We start from the raw sequence: 18,468 nt of genomic DNA on the forward strand, positions 1-18,468 counted from the left end.
GATCCCATTGGATCTCATTACAGGTCTCATTTACAGTGGGAAGTTGCAGGGTGTGAGACCTCGCTGCTCCATCTGCTTGGAGAGCTCTCAGCGTACCCCCAGCACTGTGTAAATATTAAATGTATAATTTATGAATGCATACACAGAGATCTAATTAGCTGCTCAGATTATTACTCATGGCCAAGCACACAGCTCTGGGCAAGAGGTACGTAGGCAAGTGGGGTGATACAGATACCTCAGGACAGATTCCTGCTGCAGAAGTGCTCCGTGTCCCATGGAGGAGAGGGGGATATAGCCCTTCTCGCTGCCTCAGTTTCCCCACCTGTAAGGGCAGAGACAAAGGCCACATGTCCTGCAGATGAGAAGAGTGCAAGAGGGTGCAGAGGACTTGTGTCTATCCCCAAAAATGCTTTGGTGCCTTCCTTTTGCTCACTCGGTGCTTACACCAGCTGCAGCCACATGGTATGTTTGGGCAGAGGCCCGTGAGTGGGAGCAGTTCTTCCAGTCTGCAAATCACTGGGATGGTTTTGGCCCCCATGAGTGCTTGCAAGGGGCTGGCTTGGGATGGACCCTGGCACAAGGAGCCCCACCAGGGTGCTGGGGGGGGTGGGAGCTGCCAAGGCTTCGGTGGTGCTGCCCTTGCAGTCCCTCCGCAGGTCAAGAAACATTAAGAAGGGAAACGAGGAGGAAGTTTCAGCTGAGGAGCTACAGCTGGACAAGCTGGATTTGGGAAGCATTAAATGCGTTTCCATGGGAAAGGCTCTAGTCGTCCTCACCTGTCCCCACCCAAAAGCACTGCTGGTATCTGCAGCTCAGGGCAGGCAAAGAGAGGTGACACGGGGAGGCCAGCAGGGTGCCACGCATCCACGTGGCTGGATGTGACATGGGGACCTGGCTCAGCCCCAGCGTGAGGGTCACTAAACCCGTCTAGGGGAAACGCCTGCTCCAACACTGTGCTTTGGGTTTCTCCTTTGTCAGGAGCCTGAAGTCATTGCCCTGGGAAAGACTATTGCTTTCAAAGACCTGTCTTCCAGGAATGGCTCCCTCCGTCCTTCTGGGTGTGTGCCAGCGTGTTTGTGCTGTATTTGAGGACCAACAGGAAATAATTCAAGGTGCCTTTTCCCCCATCCCAGCCTAGCCCTGCTGTTCCCAGCTACAGGCAAGCCCTCAGCTGCAGTTCTGAGAAGCAGAGCTGGGCACCCCAGAGCTTTCCCCTGCCCCAATCCTTCCCTGCATTGCTGCAGCGAGCATTTCTCCACGCAATGCTGGGTGATGCTGCATCTCCACAGTCTCTGCCCAGCAGGTGTGAGGGCAGGAAGGTCAATGGCCTTGCAGGAAAGGGCGGGGAAAAATCTTTACTTTATGCAAAGGAAGAAATTAGAGCAGAACTGGAGTAAGAAGCTGGGATCCATGCTTTAAGTCTGTTATCTATATGGATCCATCTGCCCATCTGCCTAGTCATCTGTCAATCCATCCATCTGCCCAGCCATTTGAACAGCCAACAATCCCCCCTCCCCTGCTGCCATTCACTGATCCTTCCCTTCCTCCCTCCCTCCCTCTACACACCCACCCACCCATCCATCCCTCCATCCATCTGTCCATCCGTCCCTCCATCCACATACACAGCCAGCCAGCCTGCTGCTTATATGTTAGTCCTCCATCCTCTTACGTCGCTCTGCATCCTCACATATACTCATCCATCCATCCACTTGCACAGTCATCCATCCTTTCTTCTTCATACACTTCCCCCCGTCCCAGCTGTGCCCAGCCAGCCAGCTATCCATCTGTCTGCAGGCACACACACTCGTTCATCTCTCCACTCATCCATCTTCCACACTTCCACCAATCTGCCCATTTATCTGGACCCAGTCCAGCTGCCCCTCCTCACAGACTCCTCAGCTGGGATGCTCTTCCTTCTTTCTGCCTGTCAGTGGATGCTGTAAGCTCTTTTAAAACACTCAAAATACTTTTAGCTGGTGTCTGAGATGATCCTGAGACGTCTCACCAGCATCTTAGTAGCTACAGCCCATTTCCCCTACTGTCCTCAGCATCCCCTTCCCAGCAAGGACAGCATCCCCAGAGATACCATTTCCCTATCAGAAGTATCCTGACATGCAGCTGCTTGCTGTGGGTCTTCAGGTGGAATCCCTTAGGGCCAACTTCATCCCAGGGCACTCTCCTTTGCGGATGGGCTCAGGCTGTGGGCTTTCACCTAAGGTGCAGGCATGGCTGGATGATACCACACTGTGTAGCCCTTGGTCCCAGCTCCCAGCAGGACCCAGGAGCTGGTATCTAGAGGGAGAGAAAAGAGCAGGATGGGCACAGGGATGCTTTTCTTATCTCTCCCTGCTGTTGGCTTGCTGGGGCAGCTCGGTGTTTTACCACCCTGAGTGGAGTCTTCTGCGGTGGATTTGTTTAATCATTCTTTTCACCAAAATTTGGACAGCCACAGTAACTGAGGGATGTGGGTTTCTGTAATGTCATTACGCGTTGTGCAAAAGAAACACTTTCTTTTCCTTGTTTTCATTTGCTGCCCCTTAATTGTTTTCTTAGGAGAAAGAAGAAGCAGTCCTTCTCTATTCATCCTCTCCGTGTCATTCAGGGTTATTTAGGTGTCTAGGTGTTATTTAGGTCTCCAACCAGTTGTCTCTTCGTGGGGATGAAGAGATTGAGTCTGCCATGCCATCCCTTACACAGGGGCTGTTCCTGACCTTTGCTCTTCCACGTTTCCTTCCTCTGCTGATTTTTCAGCTGAACTGTACTCTTAATGACACGGGCATAGCATTGTGTGCAGCTTGTAGAGTCCAGTACTTCCTGTTTTGTTCTCAAGCCCTTGCTTAATAATTCCTATCACTGGGTTTGCATTTTTGACTGCCACTGAGCGGGTGTTTTCAGGGAATTGAGTGTGACACTCCAAGATGTGTTTCCATGGAGGCTGCAGCTAATTTGGAGCCGTGACCGCAGGGACAGCAAGGCAAACAAGCCCTTCGTCACCCCATGTGTCCCTGTGCGTTTATCGATACAAAGCTGGTCTGTACCGTGACACCCTTCTGTAACACTTTTGCCCTCAGCTTTAATTTTGCTGCCCTAACAGCCTCGGCTGCCTCCTCTCACTGCCGTGCCCCCCTCTTCCACATGAGTTACAGCATGCTGGGCAGCTCCGGCCCAGCCCTGATCTCTGTCAAACCTCACCGGTGACGTCTTCCTCTGCCAAGCCTGACCGCCTCTTCTCACCTTTGGTCTCCCGACCTTTAGCTGCTATAAATCCCTGCGAGGACTCTCCTTGTTTTTCAGGGCTGCTTCGTTTCCTTGGGAGCCTTTATTGAGGCACCTTGTCAAACGCATTTTGGAAACCTGGGAGTGTTTTGAGAATCAAACACCCCTTGCCTGTACACAAAGGCTTGATGAAGCCTTGAAGGAGATGCTCACCCCCTGCTCACGCCCTGTCCTGCTTCACCCTGCACCATGCACACACACGTACGGTTTTATTCTTGCCGCACGCAGCTCAGCACAGCCCATGTAGCAACACGGGAAAGATTCAATTGCCAAGCATCATTAATGAATGTCAGCTCGAACTCCTGTCCAGAAACCTGAGAAAATTCAATTAGGCAGCTGCTGCCCAATGAGCTGTACTGCCCCACTCGCGAGATGCTAAATCAAACAGCTCAGCAAGGCATCATGTTATTGTAGCGAGAGAAGAAAAACCAAGCAGGGAGATAAACAGCATAGCGTGCGCCAAGCAGCTGCCCCTTTCCAAAGTGTGGCTCAGGTAGGCTGCGATCCTCCCATCTCATTTCCTAGGCAGGGAGCTGCAAGGGCAGCTGCCCACTTCCCACCTCCGCTAGTAAATAACTCAAGTTTGCTGGTAACAGGTCCTGGGGCTCTGTCAACTCCCTCCCCTGGGAATTTGTGATGTGTGTGTTTGATTTGCCTCCTGCAGCGAGCCTTGTGGATGCAGGAGTGGCAATGACTTGGTGGCATGAGCGGCAGGCTGTGCTGTGGGGCATTTGGCTGGTGAGCCATACGTGTGGCCCTGGCGTGTCTCCTCCAAGGTAAAGGTCGGGGGAAGGCATCCTATGAGACAGATGTGGTCCGTGATCTGCTCTAAGGTGACAGTAAACCATTGTCAGGGTCAGGAGGAGAACATGGGCTTTCCTGACCATCGTGGCTGTCCATGCCTCGGTCCTTCCCTCTCTTGCTGTGCAAGTTATGGTAAGATCCTATTTCCAAGGCAGCCCTGGGGTCTTCACCCTGCCCATGGGGCTCCGAGCTCACCTCCTGTTCTCTTCTCCCTCCTCCACAGACAGCCACATCCAGTATGAGCGGGTAGGCGCGGACGTGACCATGAAGTGTGGCTCCATGGACTGGGACGCGGCCGTGACCTGGACGGCCAACGGCACCGACATCGACGACTCCCACCTGAACGGCTCGTACCTGATCCTGAAGAATGTGGACCTGACGCAGAGCGGCCAGTACTCCTGCTACGAGGGCTCCTCCTGGCACCTCAAGTACCAGACCTACCTGAGGGTGGGAAGTGAGTACCCTGGTGTGTGACATGATGGGGATGGGGGGGACGGAGTCATGCTGTCTCTTGAGCCAGAGCAAGCTGCCCGTGACATACAAATCCCAGCAGCAGGATTCTGGAATCAGCCCCCTCTGCCCCAAACTTTGAGGCAAAGCTGGTAACGATGCCCCTGGAACAATTTGGGAAGGGATGTTTCTTCTCCAGCCAGACCATGGTGCAGCAGGAGGGGCACAGGCTGCAAGTAGAAAGGATCAGGGTTGAGCCCTTTTTCAGGGCAGCCAGGGAGGAAGAGTGCTGGCCGTGGTTACTGCAGTGTGCTTTTATCAGAGGAACAGCCAAAAAGCGGTGGAAGCTGCTGTGTGTTTGCAGGAGAGCCCATGCGCGGCTGCGGTGGAGGCCAGCTGCACGTTTCACAGGATTTTGCTTATCTTAAGTGAGAGATGTGCTGATTCACAGGTCTCGTTGTGGGAGATAAGAGCTGTGCTATATTTCACACCACCCTGATAGCTGATAGCAGCTGTGTGTTTCGTGGGCTGCTGTGTTTGTACAGCTGAGAGCAACTGTGGGTTTTGTGCTTGTAACTGAGAGCTGGGGGTGCCAGGAGCTGGGTGGTGAGCTGGGGCTGCCACGGAGGATGCTGCGAGGCACCAGCCGGGAGCTCCCCACGGATGTGCTGGCCATCCCAGGGTCCCTATTTCTCTGCTCCCTGTCTCACCTTCAGCACCTTGCAGGTGCATTTCTATCATAGCGGGGTCAGGCAGAGGGGCTGTGTAAGCCTGCGATGCTGCAGGGCGTCAATCTCGTGGTACTAGATTCTGCTGGGAGGGATGCTGGCATGTGGGCCAAGGGGAAAAGGTGCTGGACGAAGCTGGAAATCGCGGAGAAAAGCAGGCGAGGGTGGAGTGGGCTGCCTAGGGCAGGAGGATGGAGGGGGTAGCAGGGTTGGGAGTATGGCAATGAATGGTGTGTGGCTGGCAAGTGTGTGGTCAGGGACCCCTTGGCTGTGTTACCAGGGCAAAGCTGGCCATGAGTGCAAACACCTTGCAAAACGAGCAGGGGCTGCAGCCCAGATCTGGAGGAAATGAAGGGAAAGGGGGGGGTCTGTGGTCTCCAGCTGTCTCCTCTGCAGCTGTGGCACCACCGTGACTTCGCAATGGCTCTTGCCTCTGCTAAACACCTCGCTTATAGCAATCCCTGTCAATCCGCTCGGGGACCCGTGGGAATTGCTTGGCGTTAGAGCCAAAATCCCGCTGATTTCCTATTGCTGCATATTCCTGGCCAGTGCCTGCTCCCAGCCCCGCCAGGCACTGAGCAGCTGAGGGGCAGGCTCGGACACCACGGGGGCTGCGAGCAATAAATAAATAAGCGAGTGCCCGGTGTTGATAATGCAATTAATTATGCAAGGAGCTAATCAGGTGAGATGCTTTTAGTGGTAATTAATTTAATTGCCTGGATTTTAATTTAATGTTCTCTGCGAGGTTTCTTTTTGCAGCACTGCTGCTGCTGCCCCCAGCTCCTGCCCTCTCCCTGCACTTCCCTGCCTCTCCGGGGGTGGTTGATACCCCGAGGTGAGCGGGATGCTGTGGAGGGGTGGGTTTGGGAGCATCCCTGGTGGGAGGTTTGCAGCATCCAGTGGCAGCTGGTGGCAGTGGGGATGTTTGCTGTGTTCGGCTGGGCACGGGTGAGCGGGGTGAGCGTGCACGAAGGCTGCAGGGGAGAACCTGTGGTTTGAGGATCTTGGACTTGTTTCATTTAAATTGGGCAGAAAGTTAAGTGAAAACAGGCCTGTGGCTGCACTTTCCTGTCTCAGCAGGGCAAAGCAGCAAAACGGGAAGACGGAAGGGCTGGGGGCTGCGTGCAAAGAGGTCTCGCTAAATAAAAAGCACTACCTGGAGCGTGCATCCCGAGCGAGGCGGGGGGGGGGGGGGGGGGGGGACAGGGGCAGACAACCATAAGGAGCCATCTGAGAGCCGAGGAGGAGCAGGAGAGGTGTCAGTTAGCAAAGCAAGCTCTGTCTCGGGGTTCAGAGAGCGCAGGGATGAAGGAAGAACTGCCAGGAGTCAAGCTGAGCGAGACCTTACAAAGGAAACTCAAGCAGGGTTAGCTGTATGTGTAAAGAGAAAGCAAGGAGAGAAGAGCTGAGCTGTGCAGCCAGGCTGGAGGGGAGGTGAAATGTAATGGAGGCAGCCCCCAGTCCTGGATGAGCCCCTCCAGGTCTAACTGGTGATACTGGGGGCAATGGAGGAGGATAAAACCTGAAGGTGGCCCTCTGTCGTGCAAGCAAACTCAAAGTGCTGAAGTCCACCTCATCCCCAGGTAAGGAGATCTTAGTTCATTAGCCAGGCTTGTTAGCGACTGAGGGGTCACTGGTGGTACCCAGGAATGTGGGGGGAGGCAGCGTGTCTCCTGTTCTTGAGGAAAAAGAAAAATCCTGATCAGACAGCCTGACCCCACTGCGCCCCGCAGTGCTCTCAGAAGAAAGAACAATTAAAGATGTGGAGACAAATGGAAAATGGGAGAAAATATAACGGGAGCTTGCCAGCGATATATCACACCAGATTAACCTGATAGCTCTCTTTGATAAGGGAACTGATTTTCTAGGTCCAGAAATGTGGTCGATGTAATCTGTCTTGACTTCAGTGAAGTATTTGCTATGATGCCACATGGGAAATTATGAGTTAAACCAGAGAAAATGTGGATTAGTATGGGAGTTGGAACACGGCTTAGGAAATGGCTAAAGGGGATCAGATTGTGCTGAAAGGGGAGCTGCTGGGAGGGATGGGGGAGCTCCGGCATGAGGTTCAGACCGCTCTGCGATGTGTTTCCCACAGTGGCTCTGGCCCAGGAGGAGGGAGCCTGGGTGGGACATGCCAGTGGCTTCGGGGTGACCCTGGGGTTTCTGGGGTGGGGCTTTCACAATGGAAGGGTTGGGATGCAGCACAACGGGGCAAAAGGCGCAAAATGCGTGAAGGTGGCTCACGGATGCACTTCAACAGGCGGGCAGAAGGACATGAGGGGCTCAGATGGTCCTCAGGGGAGCTTTTGATGCATCCCCAAATCATGGGGGATGTGACCAGGAGCTCAGCAGCGCCCAGGAGAGTGTGTGTGGCCAGGGGTAGCCGATCTGTCCCATTCCCTGCAGGGAAGGGGACACTGGAACACAGCAGCGGGGACAGCGAGCATCCGGGGGTGGGGTGGCTGGGGGATGGAGAGCCCACCTGGGAGAGGAGGAAAAGCCCACAGGTGTGCTTGTCCCCAGGAGTCCCAGGTCACCCATTGCCTGCGTGCAAAGCACCCTGGCACAAAACGCCCGGGGACGCTTCTGCAGGACAGTCTGTTCCAGAGCGCTTCGAGCAGCCGTGCGTTGCTCTGAAACTTGTTCTCAAGTTCTGTGGCAGCTGAACACGGGGTGAATCATAGGAGGGCAAACAGAATGCACCGTGCATATCTCCAGCGGATTGTCCACCCCATAGCCTGGAGCACGGGGGCTGTCCGAGCGTGGCCAGAAGCAGCAGGCGATGGGGCCGGGGATTTTGCACGCCCGGGCTGAGCTCCGGGCACTGGGCTCCCGGCTGCCCCCAGTGCTGCAGCTCGGCGTTTGGAAACGCGCGGCCCGAGGGCCTGGGGATGGATGTAACAAAGACGTTGGGAAATAATGTGCTCTTGAGGTTTGGCACACGGCTCCGTGCATTACAGAATGTTATAAAAATACTGCTAATGGGCCAGAGAGGAGTGGAAACGCGCGGCGGAGAGGCTGCCAGAAGCCGGAGAGCGCACATGGGAGCGGGGAGGCCTTGTGTGCAAGCAGGGGAGGGAGGCAGCCAGCCGGGCGGGCGTCCGTCTTTCCGCTCCCATCCTCCCATCCCTTTCTAACCTGCTTATCTTCATCCTCTGCCCGCCCACCTCCTGGCATTTGCACCTCTCCTCGTGCCCCTCTGCCCTGTGCCGGGATGCCCGGGCGCTGCCGGCCGTGCTGCTTGCACCATCGCTGCCAAATCCCCGGTGGCAGGGATGCAAGTAGGGATGTGGGATGGGGATGCACGGCCAGGTGCCACCCTAAATGCTGCCCACGGTGGTGGGAGGTGGGCTGGCAGTGGGCGAGCAGGGTCCGGGCTGGCCTCCTTCCTCCTGTGTCTGTCACTGCAGCGGCTGGCTAGAGAAAGGGAAAAAACATGCGGTTTGACGGAAAACGACATGGAAAAACAACCAAATTAACAGAAAAACAAACAAAGCAAAACCAGAGGGGGGGCAAGAGGGGGAAGGGGCAAAGCAACAGGAACCACATGTGAGCAGGGAGGCCGGGAGAGCCCGAGTGTGTTCTCTGGCCTGATTAGCAAGCGATCAAACATCGGCCACTAATAAATAATCAGAGCCTCCCTTTTCTCTGCCTTAGAAGTCCCTTTCCTCCCAGCTGGGCTCCAGCTGCGACCGGGGGGTTGGACTGCAGTTCGCATCTTCTTTTTTTTTTAAAATAGCTTTTTTTTTTTTTCTTTTTCACCCATCCAAACTGAAGAAACAAAGAAGGTAACAAGCTCACAATTTAAGACATTCAGCTCTGGCTCCCCAGCCAGCTGCAGGCCAGAGCACCAGGCAGGTGTGAGCATCCCATGATGCGAGGCGGCTGTCTGTCTAGAGTCCTCCATGGGTTGATTTGGTGTGAAAAATTGCACGTGGGCAATGCTTACATGCTGGTTTGGAAGGACAGAGGTTGGGCTGCCCAAGCAGCCAGCAGTGAGGGTGCATGTGCCCAGCAGCAGCGCATCTGCAGGCTTCCCCGGTGCTCCTGCTGCTGGTGGGGAAGCTGAAGGCAAAGAGTGGGCCCGGGCTAAGCGTGTGCAGAGACTTTCTTGCTCATGTCCAGCAATCTGTGGCGCAGGGATTGTTTTTTTTAAAACCTTTCTGATGGATTTTTCCCCCATGAACTTAGCCAATCCTTTCCTGCGGCCATGTAAACTGAGGCTATTTCGAGAGCAGCAAGTTAAACATGATGGCGGCAGTTCCCGGGCACCGGGGCCAGCTGGCAGCAGCAGCACTCTCCCCTAGGATCCATCCCTCTCGCCCTCCAAACCAGCCACCCGCATCCCTTCTGCCGCTTGGGGACAGCCCTGTGCAAAGTCACCCTCTCAGCTGTGCCCAGGGAGCATCTGGGGCAGAAATACATGAAACTGGACCAAAACCATGCCGGGGATGGTGCTAATAAATTAAAGCCTGTGGCTGCTGATGTTCCAGCATCAGGAGGTGCACCCCAAAGCTGTCAGGTTTATTGCTGTGGATTTTTCCCCGGGTACCTGCAGCACTGGAGGATGCACAAGTGGAGTGACCCTGGGGAGGATCCTCATGGGCAACCATCACCCACAGCTCCCCAGAGAGCCCTGGGCAAGGGACCATCAGACAGGGTTGACTGAGTTGCAGGAGTGTCTCGGTAATTGAAATCCAGCTTTATTTCATGGGTCATGCAGGCTCTCTGCATGCCGCCTTGCCACGCTGAGGTTTGTTTGCGGCTAGGGAAACTCAGCGGATGAACTTTGCTGCCCGCGCCCTGATTTCGGGTCTTGGCCCGGCTGGGAGCTGGAAGGGCATGCTGGGTAATGATATGCAAATTGCCATCCCAGCTTTTTAAGGAGCAGGCCAAAAAAACCCCACCAAAAAGCCCAACCATGCTCCCAAATGCAATTAGTCCTAATCGAATTAGGAGCCGGAGTAGAAAAACAAACACGTTTGAAGGCGGCGGGCAACCTCTCTGCCGTGGCCCCGTGGGAGAGGCTGGGCGAAACCGTGCCTGCTGGCTGTGGGTGCGCACACACACACGCACACTTGCACGCTCGCACCCACGCGTGCACGCACCCGCGCCCCGCTGCCTTCCTCCCGTCCTTCCCCTCGCCGGGCTCGGCAGCCTGCCCAGCTGCAGCATAGCAGAGTGATGCTTCCTTGGCTCGCTGCGTAAAATATGATAATCTGGGGCAGCCGGTGTCAGAAACAATAAAAATATCCCCTCTCCCATCCTTGCGGCCCCCCTGCGCACATGGGGGAGCTGGGGGCGGTGGGGCTCGGCACGAGCGGAGCGGCACGTGGCATTTATTAGGTGTCGGTGCGCGGGCTCGCAGCGCCCTGGGGCAGAGCACAGCCAGGAGGTGCTGGGGCCGGTGTGTCCCCGGGGCCTGAAGGGACCTGGCCCTGTGCTTGGACTGCAGTGACCGATGAGCTCATGGCCGGCTGGCTGCCCTGGAGAGCTGCGCCCTCAGCCGGAGTCACGGCAGGAGCGGCCCGTGGCATGAGGGCAGCGAGAAGCCGGCGCTTCTCCTGGGACCTCGTAGCGCTGGGTCATATTGCTGGAGTCCGGAAACCGGCTTTGGATATTTCTCTGCCCGTTTCTGATCCTAACCTGCTTGTCACCCCCAACACCCCTTTCTCCTGGGATGGGGTGGGAGGAGAAGAGGAGGAAGGGCTCTGGGGCTCAGCAGCGTGCAGGGACACCCGCCCTGTCCTCTCACGGCACGAGCACTGAATGCTGCATGCAGCGTGGTCTTGGCATGCCATCGTCCCGTGTAGGAAGGATGGCAGTGCAGCCTCCTTGTCTCTTCCGAGGCTTGTTTATCCTTGTTAAGATGACAAAAACAGCCTAGTAATTAACAAAGCCCAAGGCCAGTCTAAACAGCTTCCCACAGCCCCTGCTCCCCCATGCCAGGAATTAGGGACGCGCGGCGGCGGGGCTGAAGCATCCCGATGCCTTGGCCAGGGGACAGCGGCTGCGGGCTGGGGACGTATGTGCCGGGGGGGGGGGGGGGCACGCATTAGAGGCACAAGGCTCTGCTTATGCTGTACTCTGTGCCGGGAAGGATTTAATCTCGGCTGCTCCTAAGTGCCCCTTGTCAAAATATTTAGTGCGAGCTTCCTGCTGCCTGCCCGCGGTGGGTCCCCAGGTGGTGATGGAGGGGAGGGACAGGGGCACAGCCACCTCCTGTCCCCACAGCCACAGGGTATGGCTGCACAGACCCAGGAGGTGGTGGGCATCCATGAGGGGATGTCCCCAGGGGCACAAAGACCCCATGGTGGGGACCCTCTGCCTTTCCCACGGCCCCATCCCTCCTGCTTGGCAGGAGAAGGGATAACCACGCTACCGAGCCATACCCAAAGGAGGAAAAGTGGCATTAAATCCTCATTTTTCCCAACTCCCAGTGCTTCTCCATCCCTCTCCAAATTTGCTGGTGGCAGCTAGGAACCCAGGTGGGGCCCAGGCACATGGAGGGGTCCCAGCCGAGACCCCGCAGGGGCTCAGGGCAGGCGCAGGCAGCACCCAGTGTACTTCAGCGTGAAAGACATTGTCATTAGCTATGGTTTCGCGAGCTGGTGAGCCTGCTGTAAATAATTTAAAAGACTAAATGTGTGCTAACAGCAGGTCCGTGTGGTCAGGGAGGGGAGGAGAGGAGAGGGAAGAGAGTCTTGGGTCTGGAAAGCAGAGAAGAGAGTAAAGTGAGATTATTTTCCTCCTGCTAGCAAGATGGGGTGGTGTCTCCCCCCAGGAAAAGGAGTCAGAGGGTTCCCATGCCCGATGGATCCCTTCTCTCCCAATCCCCTCCCGAGCTGTCAGCATCGGTACCAGAGGCAACTGCAGGACAATTTCCAGTTGCTCTTGCTCCAAGCACTTTAATGCTGTTTAAACAATTACGCAGTTGATAAATTTTGACAAGAAGAGATAGAAATAGCCTGGGAGAGCCACGCAGTAGAAATGCTCTAAACAGATGTCCCTTTTCTCCCCCTCCTCTGCTCCCTGGGGGTCTTTATCGCTTGCTGCCAACTAAACAAGACAGTGTTTGCTTGAGTTGGGACGGTGCGGGTGGGGGGAGCAGAATGCCTTATTAAAATGGTTTATGATACTGTCCCTGGGGTGACGGCTGCTTGTTTTCTCTCCAGAATGGTCTCCTCTGCACCGACGGGAGCTGTGCACAGCCTGCCGAGCGCGGGATGTGGATAACATCGTGCTGTTTGTCCCTCTCCCCTCTGGCACACTGGGTACCAGATCGGCAGCCTGGCAGCGAGTGGTGCAGGGGCCATTAGTCCCATCCCAGAGATGGGAGTACAAATGTGACAAAGTGACCACAAAACCAGGGATAGACAGGAGTCAGGTCTGTGGGGGAAGCTTGGTTTACACAGCTGAGCTCAGGTGTGTAGGGAGAGGAGAGGGATGCTGCTGGCTGTCTCCAAAGGCCAGGAGATTGCTCAGCTGTGCCACCAACACAGGTCTGTGCCAGGAAACTGCGAGGAGCCTGAGCTGAGCCCTTGGTGCAGTCTTGCTCACTGCAGCTGAAGTTGCAGCTCGTGTCAGGGAGAGCACTCCTTACCCTGCCTATTTTCCTTGCTCCAGCCTGTGCACGAGCACACAGCATCCCACGTATGCACAGCACTAGACATGGCCCCTGGGAATGAGGACAGGGAGAGGTGGCGATGTCCATCTGAGCAGATTGGGCAGTGCTGTTCTAGGTCTCAGGGCACCCTCCTTCCTTCAGGAAGGCTGGCTGTGTCCCGTGTATCCTAGAATGCATGTCTACATGTGGCCATGATGCTCCAGCTCAGTAGTGTGCAATGCCCACGGGAATGTGCTTGCCTCCAGTGCAGGATTTGCCTCCACCTTGAGTTCAGATGCCAGCCACTCACCCCTCCATCCCTGACTTCCCCGAGTCTCCAGCCAGGTGCAATCACCCAGCGACACCCGCTGTCACATTTCCAGGGGATGCTCTGCACAGCGCCAGCACGGGCACAGCTGCAAGAAGCCCTGAGAGGGGTGGCCTCCAGCTCGTGGGGAGGGTGGCACGAGGGTCCCAGGGGCAGGGGCTGGCCGCCTTCCAAGGCGCTATCGAGTGCGTGGGTGGTGTTCGTGCTGGCCTGGCTCCCTGCAGGAGGGAGCCCACCGGGGCTCTCAGCACAGCTGCTGATCTGCTGCTCTCGCACGGAGGCAGGTCTCCAAATCATCTGCAGCTCCAGCCTGCACGGGCTCCAACACAAACAGCCCGGGCACAGGTGCATGGGGTTTCCTCCAGCTTTGCTTTGGAGCAAAGCCCCGCATGGGGCTCCCCAGCCTGCCCAAGGCGAGCACCTGCAGCGAGCAGAGAGCACTGGGGCAGGGTGCACACCGCCGGAATCTGCTCCACATTTCATCCCCCTGCACCACCACAGCTTTTTTTCCCCCAAGGAAAATGCAGTGTGCTGGCAGAAAGGGAGATTCCCTGCTGGGGGTTAGATGCACCGAAGTGCGGCGAGCTGCCTTGTGTTGCCTCTGCTGTGTCTGCAGCGGGGAGACAGAACTGCACACGTGGGGAGGGAGGATTTTCTGTCCCTCCAGTTGAACTACTGCATTGGAGGAAAATGGTGAAATGAAGTCCCAGATCATGTCCCTGCACTATTCCTGGAGAAGAGAGCATGGAGAGAGGTAGCAGGTCCCATGACCCCCACTGCTATTCACATTACTGTGAAGCAAGTGGGAAAACACTGCTGGTTTGGGTTATAGGGGACTGTGCAAGAGCATGGGGCTGCTCCTTGCTGCAAGTACCGGTGGAGACACGTGGCCATGTTTGCAAACCAGACATGCCATGCTTGCACACCAACAGTCCCATCACCTCCAGGGTCACGGGAAGGGAAGCAGCGCTTGCCTTTTCTTTTTGTCTGAAAAGGCAGCATTTGTGGGTGTGATTTGTGGGCTTCTTCACTGGCATTAAAAAGCCCACAAGCTGCTGTGATACGTAGTCTGCCCAGGTGTAACTTCACTGCCTTCCCTTCCCTTGCCTCCCCTGCTGCCTGGGCTTCAGGGGCAAACGGAGCAGCTTCCCAGGCTGACGGGTTTGGGAGGACTGTGCTGCCACGCACCCCAGGGCTTAATTAGGAGGAAAAAAAGCAAAAATGCGTAGGGCAAGGAAGATTCCTCCTTTGTGAGAGTACTAGGGTGGATACAGCCCAAACTGTGAGCTTGCACTGGGACAGATTGGGCAGAAAGACTGGTCTGGGGCTCCATTTGGAGCCAAGGTTGAGCCAGCTGTACCGAATGCTGCATATGTCCAAGGAGGAGGCTATTTTACATCATTGCAGATCAGATCCAGGACATTATTGCAGTCCTTTGCAATCACACTAGATGATCTTTGAAGGTCCCTTCCGACTGAACTATTTTATCCCATTCTAATCTGTTACGGGATGAGTAATTTGAGAAGGACCTTGGAAAATGAGAGAGAGTGCAGAAAGATGCAGAGGGAGCAGGGGGAACTACCATAAGGAGGAAGACTTAAAATAGTCTGCTCAGTGGCTTCAGAAGGAGCTGGAAACAAGCCCTGACTCCGGCTGGTAATTGCCTCCAACCGGAGAAGACACTGGGTGCTAAACTAGCAAGCAAAGCCATAACTAGAGCCAATGACTGGAAGCTGAGCGCAGCCACGTTCAAATTAGAAATGAAGCTCATATTTTTAATAGAAAAAATGATTAAGCATCGGAACAAACTGCCAAAAGCAGTGGTGGCTCCTCTGCTGCTTGTTATCTGCAGAGCAAGGCTGGCTGCCTCTCTGAAAGATGTCTCAGTCAAACACGAGTTATTGGGCTCAGTGGAGGGGTAACGGTGGGATGTAATGGCCTGTGCAACCCAGGAGGTCAGGTGAGATGAACTAATTTTCTCCCGTGGCCTTCAAGCCTGTGAGTTAAGGAAGCTGCATGTCCCTGTCTTGCAGATTTAGCTTCATGGCCACCGTTTCTCTCGTCGGTGCCCCAATAATGTGACTCTGGGGTTTGGTGGTGCAGAGCTGAGTTTTGGGACGTTTGGAGGATGCTGCGCTCCCAGGCATGGGATGGGGCCAAGATGATGCCCCAGGTGAACAGCGTCCTCTGAGATGGAGGGTGCCCCCTCTGAAGGAGGAGCTGACAGAGAGCTTTAGATGAGGAGCTGGACGGAGATAATGTGCCATCAGGCGGCGCTGGGAGGAAGCCGGGAGCGGCTCCCCGTGAAGCTCTGCCTCCTGCGTGCAGACAGGAGCTTGGCACAGCGTGCCCAGATGCACTTACCTCCCGGAACGGCTGGGCACAGCCTCCTGGCCCCCCCAGGAGGAGCTGCCTCCCTCCCAGCTGGGATCCAGGCAGCACACAGTGCTCGGTGAGCCCGGGGAGCTGCTGTGCCGGCGGCACCGCCTTGAGCCCCGGCGTTTCCAGCACGCCAACTTGGTGTAAACCTGGAGGTGCAGGGGGGCATCACGAAGGTGTAGGGTGAGATTGGGTTATTCGTCTGTTCTTCAAGCCCTCTGGCCCCTCCAAGAGGGAGAAGAGCTGCGCATTACCCAGAAGAAGCCATGCACCCTGCCGCACCGCATCCTTGTGCAAAGCAGTGGAGGTGGTGCAGGGAGATGCAGCCCAAGGCAGAAGGGTTTAGTCCAGGGCAGCAAATTGAATCAGGATGCCCCCTGATTCAGCTGGGAATGTGAGGGGACCAGGCTGGCATTGATTGTGGGTGTCTCATTGCCCCAGGAGCTTGCACAGGGTGGGCAGGGTGGCGGGGACACGAGAGGAGGCGGGTGCAGCCTGCTGCCGAGCATCTTTTCCCCTGGAAGGAAACGAAATCTGCAGGCAGGCGATGCGGGTGTAGCATTGGCAGCAGGAGCTGGCTCTCCTCTGGCTGGGAGGGGGCCGAGCCCTGGTCACCTCCCTCTCTGCAGCGCTCCCTGCTTTGCATGAAAGAGGCGCTTTGATTGCTGACATCTGTAGACAATCAGATAAGAATTAGAGTTATTCCTCTCGGCATAAATGGTATTTCTAATCTCATAATCCCTTAATATTGTTCTCACCAGGATGTGGCCACCGCTAATCCCTGAGAGTTTGTTCTCGGGCAAATTTCAGCGAGGCCAGGGAGTTGTGTGGAGGGGGGCTTGGCCGCCTTCCCCCCGCCCTGAGGAGCCCCCCCCGGGTACGCAGCAGGCAGGGAAGTGCTGGCCTGGCTGCAGACCCTCCTGCCAGCCGGGGATCTGAGTCTGGAATTGAGAAGCCCATGCGGGGCTCCCAGACTGCATCCCTCTGTGGTGCTGCTGCTGGGGCGCTCTGATGTGGTTTTGCCACTTGGCTGCTTTCTGAAAGCGGAGGCTGATCCCCGAGGAGCAGCCTGGGGTCTCCGTTTATCAGCCGGAGAGGTGCAGCGAGGGCAGCATCCTCCTGCTGCAGGATTGCAAAGGCCAAGGCCCCCGGTCAGCTGGGGGAGGGAAGTGCTTTGTAAGGATGCTGAGCTGCATTTGCCCCTCATTTTGCATCCTCCCTGCACTAGAGATGGGACAGCCAGGTGGGTTGCTCCTTACCTCCCATCCTGATGTTGTGCCCACATCCAGCAACGCACCGTGGCCTTCCTCCTGGCCACCTCGCAGGCACGGTGGTGGTGGGAAAGGAGCTGGAAGCTGCACACCGTGTGCCCACCACAGGCAAGGACCGGTGTTTCCCTTACCCCCGCTGCGTCCATCCTTCCCCAGCATGCCACGTGTGCCAAGCACAGCCCTGTGCTAGGGTTGTAGCCACATTCCCAGTGGGTCAGAAGGTTGAGGGGGAGGCTTCGTACAAGAGCCCACCTTCCCTGGAAAGCACCGTCCCCTCCATGTCCCTCTCCCAGCATCCCACCGGCTGTGTTTGAGCAGGGTGCAGGGTACCAACATCCCTCCTGCTGTCGGGCTGAAACCTGTCCGTCACTCCCTCGCAGCCCCGAGCGGTGTGTTACTATAGCTACGTTTCCCCGAGCTCAGATCTCTGCGGGGCTGAGGTCTCGCTGTCATTTCTGCATGGCTGGAAGGAAAGGAGAGGGCTTAGCCTCGAGGTCAGGTGTTGCAGACAGTGCCACGGGGATGCTGTGATTGTAGACTCAGGTGCAGTGATGCAACTTGTCCGGGAGTCCCTCAGTAGCTTGCAAACACCAAAACTCTGCAAGAGCCCCAGGAAAAGAGCCGTGGATGGTGTTGACTTGCAGTAAACCAGCATAACTCACCCTGATGCATTTCCCTTCTGCTCTCTGAAAGCTGATAAGGAGCTGGTGGTCACCCTCGTTGCGCTGAAATGACAATTTTAGGGGAGGGATTCTTGAAGGTTTTGCCCTTAGGGGGAAAGAGGGAATGAATGGGTTTTGTAGTTCACTGGCAACTTTGGGAAATGCTCTAGAAGTCAGAGTCAGCTGAGAATTTTGGGTGAATCAGGAAGTTAGAGAATTAAGTACTTGGTTTCAAGGTTTCAATTGTTTTATTCTTGTTTGAAGAGATTTGTGTTTTATAGAAATCAAAGGGAGCTCCGAAAGGGAAAGCCCTGGAAACTTGGCCCTTCACTTAAAATCACCAGGAGCACAAACAATGCTGCTGTTGTGCTTCTGTTGGAAGCGAGCAAAGTGCAGAGCAGACACGAGCGTGTGAGACCCTTTGGTGTGGCCGGATCCGGGGCGTTCCCTGCGGCAGGGTGTGGGGAGAGCAGTTTGCTCCATTCCCTTTGGGGTGTCCCCTGGGCTGCAAGTGGGCAGTGCAGGAGCTGGGCAGGAGCTGGGTGGGTGAATGAATTCCCTCCTGGGCACACTGGCATGGTGCAGAGCTGCCAGGGCAGGGCCGGGGCTTACCAAGCCCCAAGACACGAGAGATGAGAAGGAGAGGGGTGAATGCATCTCCTGGTGCCAGGACCACCCATCTCTGCCCCTGCCTGTCATTGCTCCTTCCTCATCCCATGCTAGGACAATGCACCCGCCCTCCCCGGGATATCCCTCTCTGCAGGGCCGCCACCCTGCTGTGCCTTTGCCCTGTGCCACCTTCTGTGCAGCGAGCCCTGAGGGCAGGTAAGCAGCTAAGATTCACATCCCAGCCCAGCCTGGGGGAAAGCTTTGTCCCCCAGACTGTGCTGGCATCCTGAAGGATGTCACAGGGCATTGCATTGTGGCCAGAGGGCTGTGACAGCGTCCCTTTATTTGGTGA

General features: G+C 56.0%; 1 protein-coding gene across 2 annotated transcripts in view; it reads left to right on the forward strand.

The window, feature by feature from the left end:
* Positions 1-18,468, forward strand: part of CNTFR (ciliary neurotrophic factor receptor) — a 178,071-nt gene that overhangs the window by 121,525 nt on the left and 38,078 nt on the right. For both annotated transcript variants that reach the window (XM_066988073.1, XM_048048546.2), the window contains one exon: positions 4,304-4,534. In XM_066988073.1, coding sequence (XP_066844174.1) covers positions 4,304-4,534 — 231 coding nt within the window. The remainder of the gene's footprint in view (positions 1-4,303; positions 4,535-18,468) is intronic.

The sequence above is a fragment of the Anser cygnoides genome, chromosome Z, assembly GCF_040182565.1.
Source record: "Anser cygnoides isolate HZ-2024a breed goose chromosome Z, Taihu_goose_T2T_genome, whole genome shotgun sequence".
NCBI classification, from domain to species: Eukaryota; Metazoa; Chordata; class Aves; order Anseriformes; family Anatidae; genus Anser; species Anser cygnoides.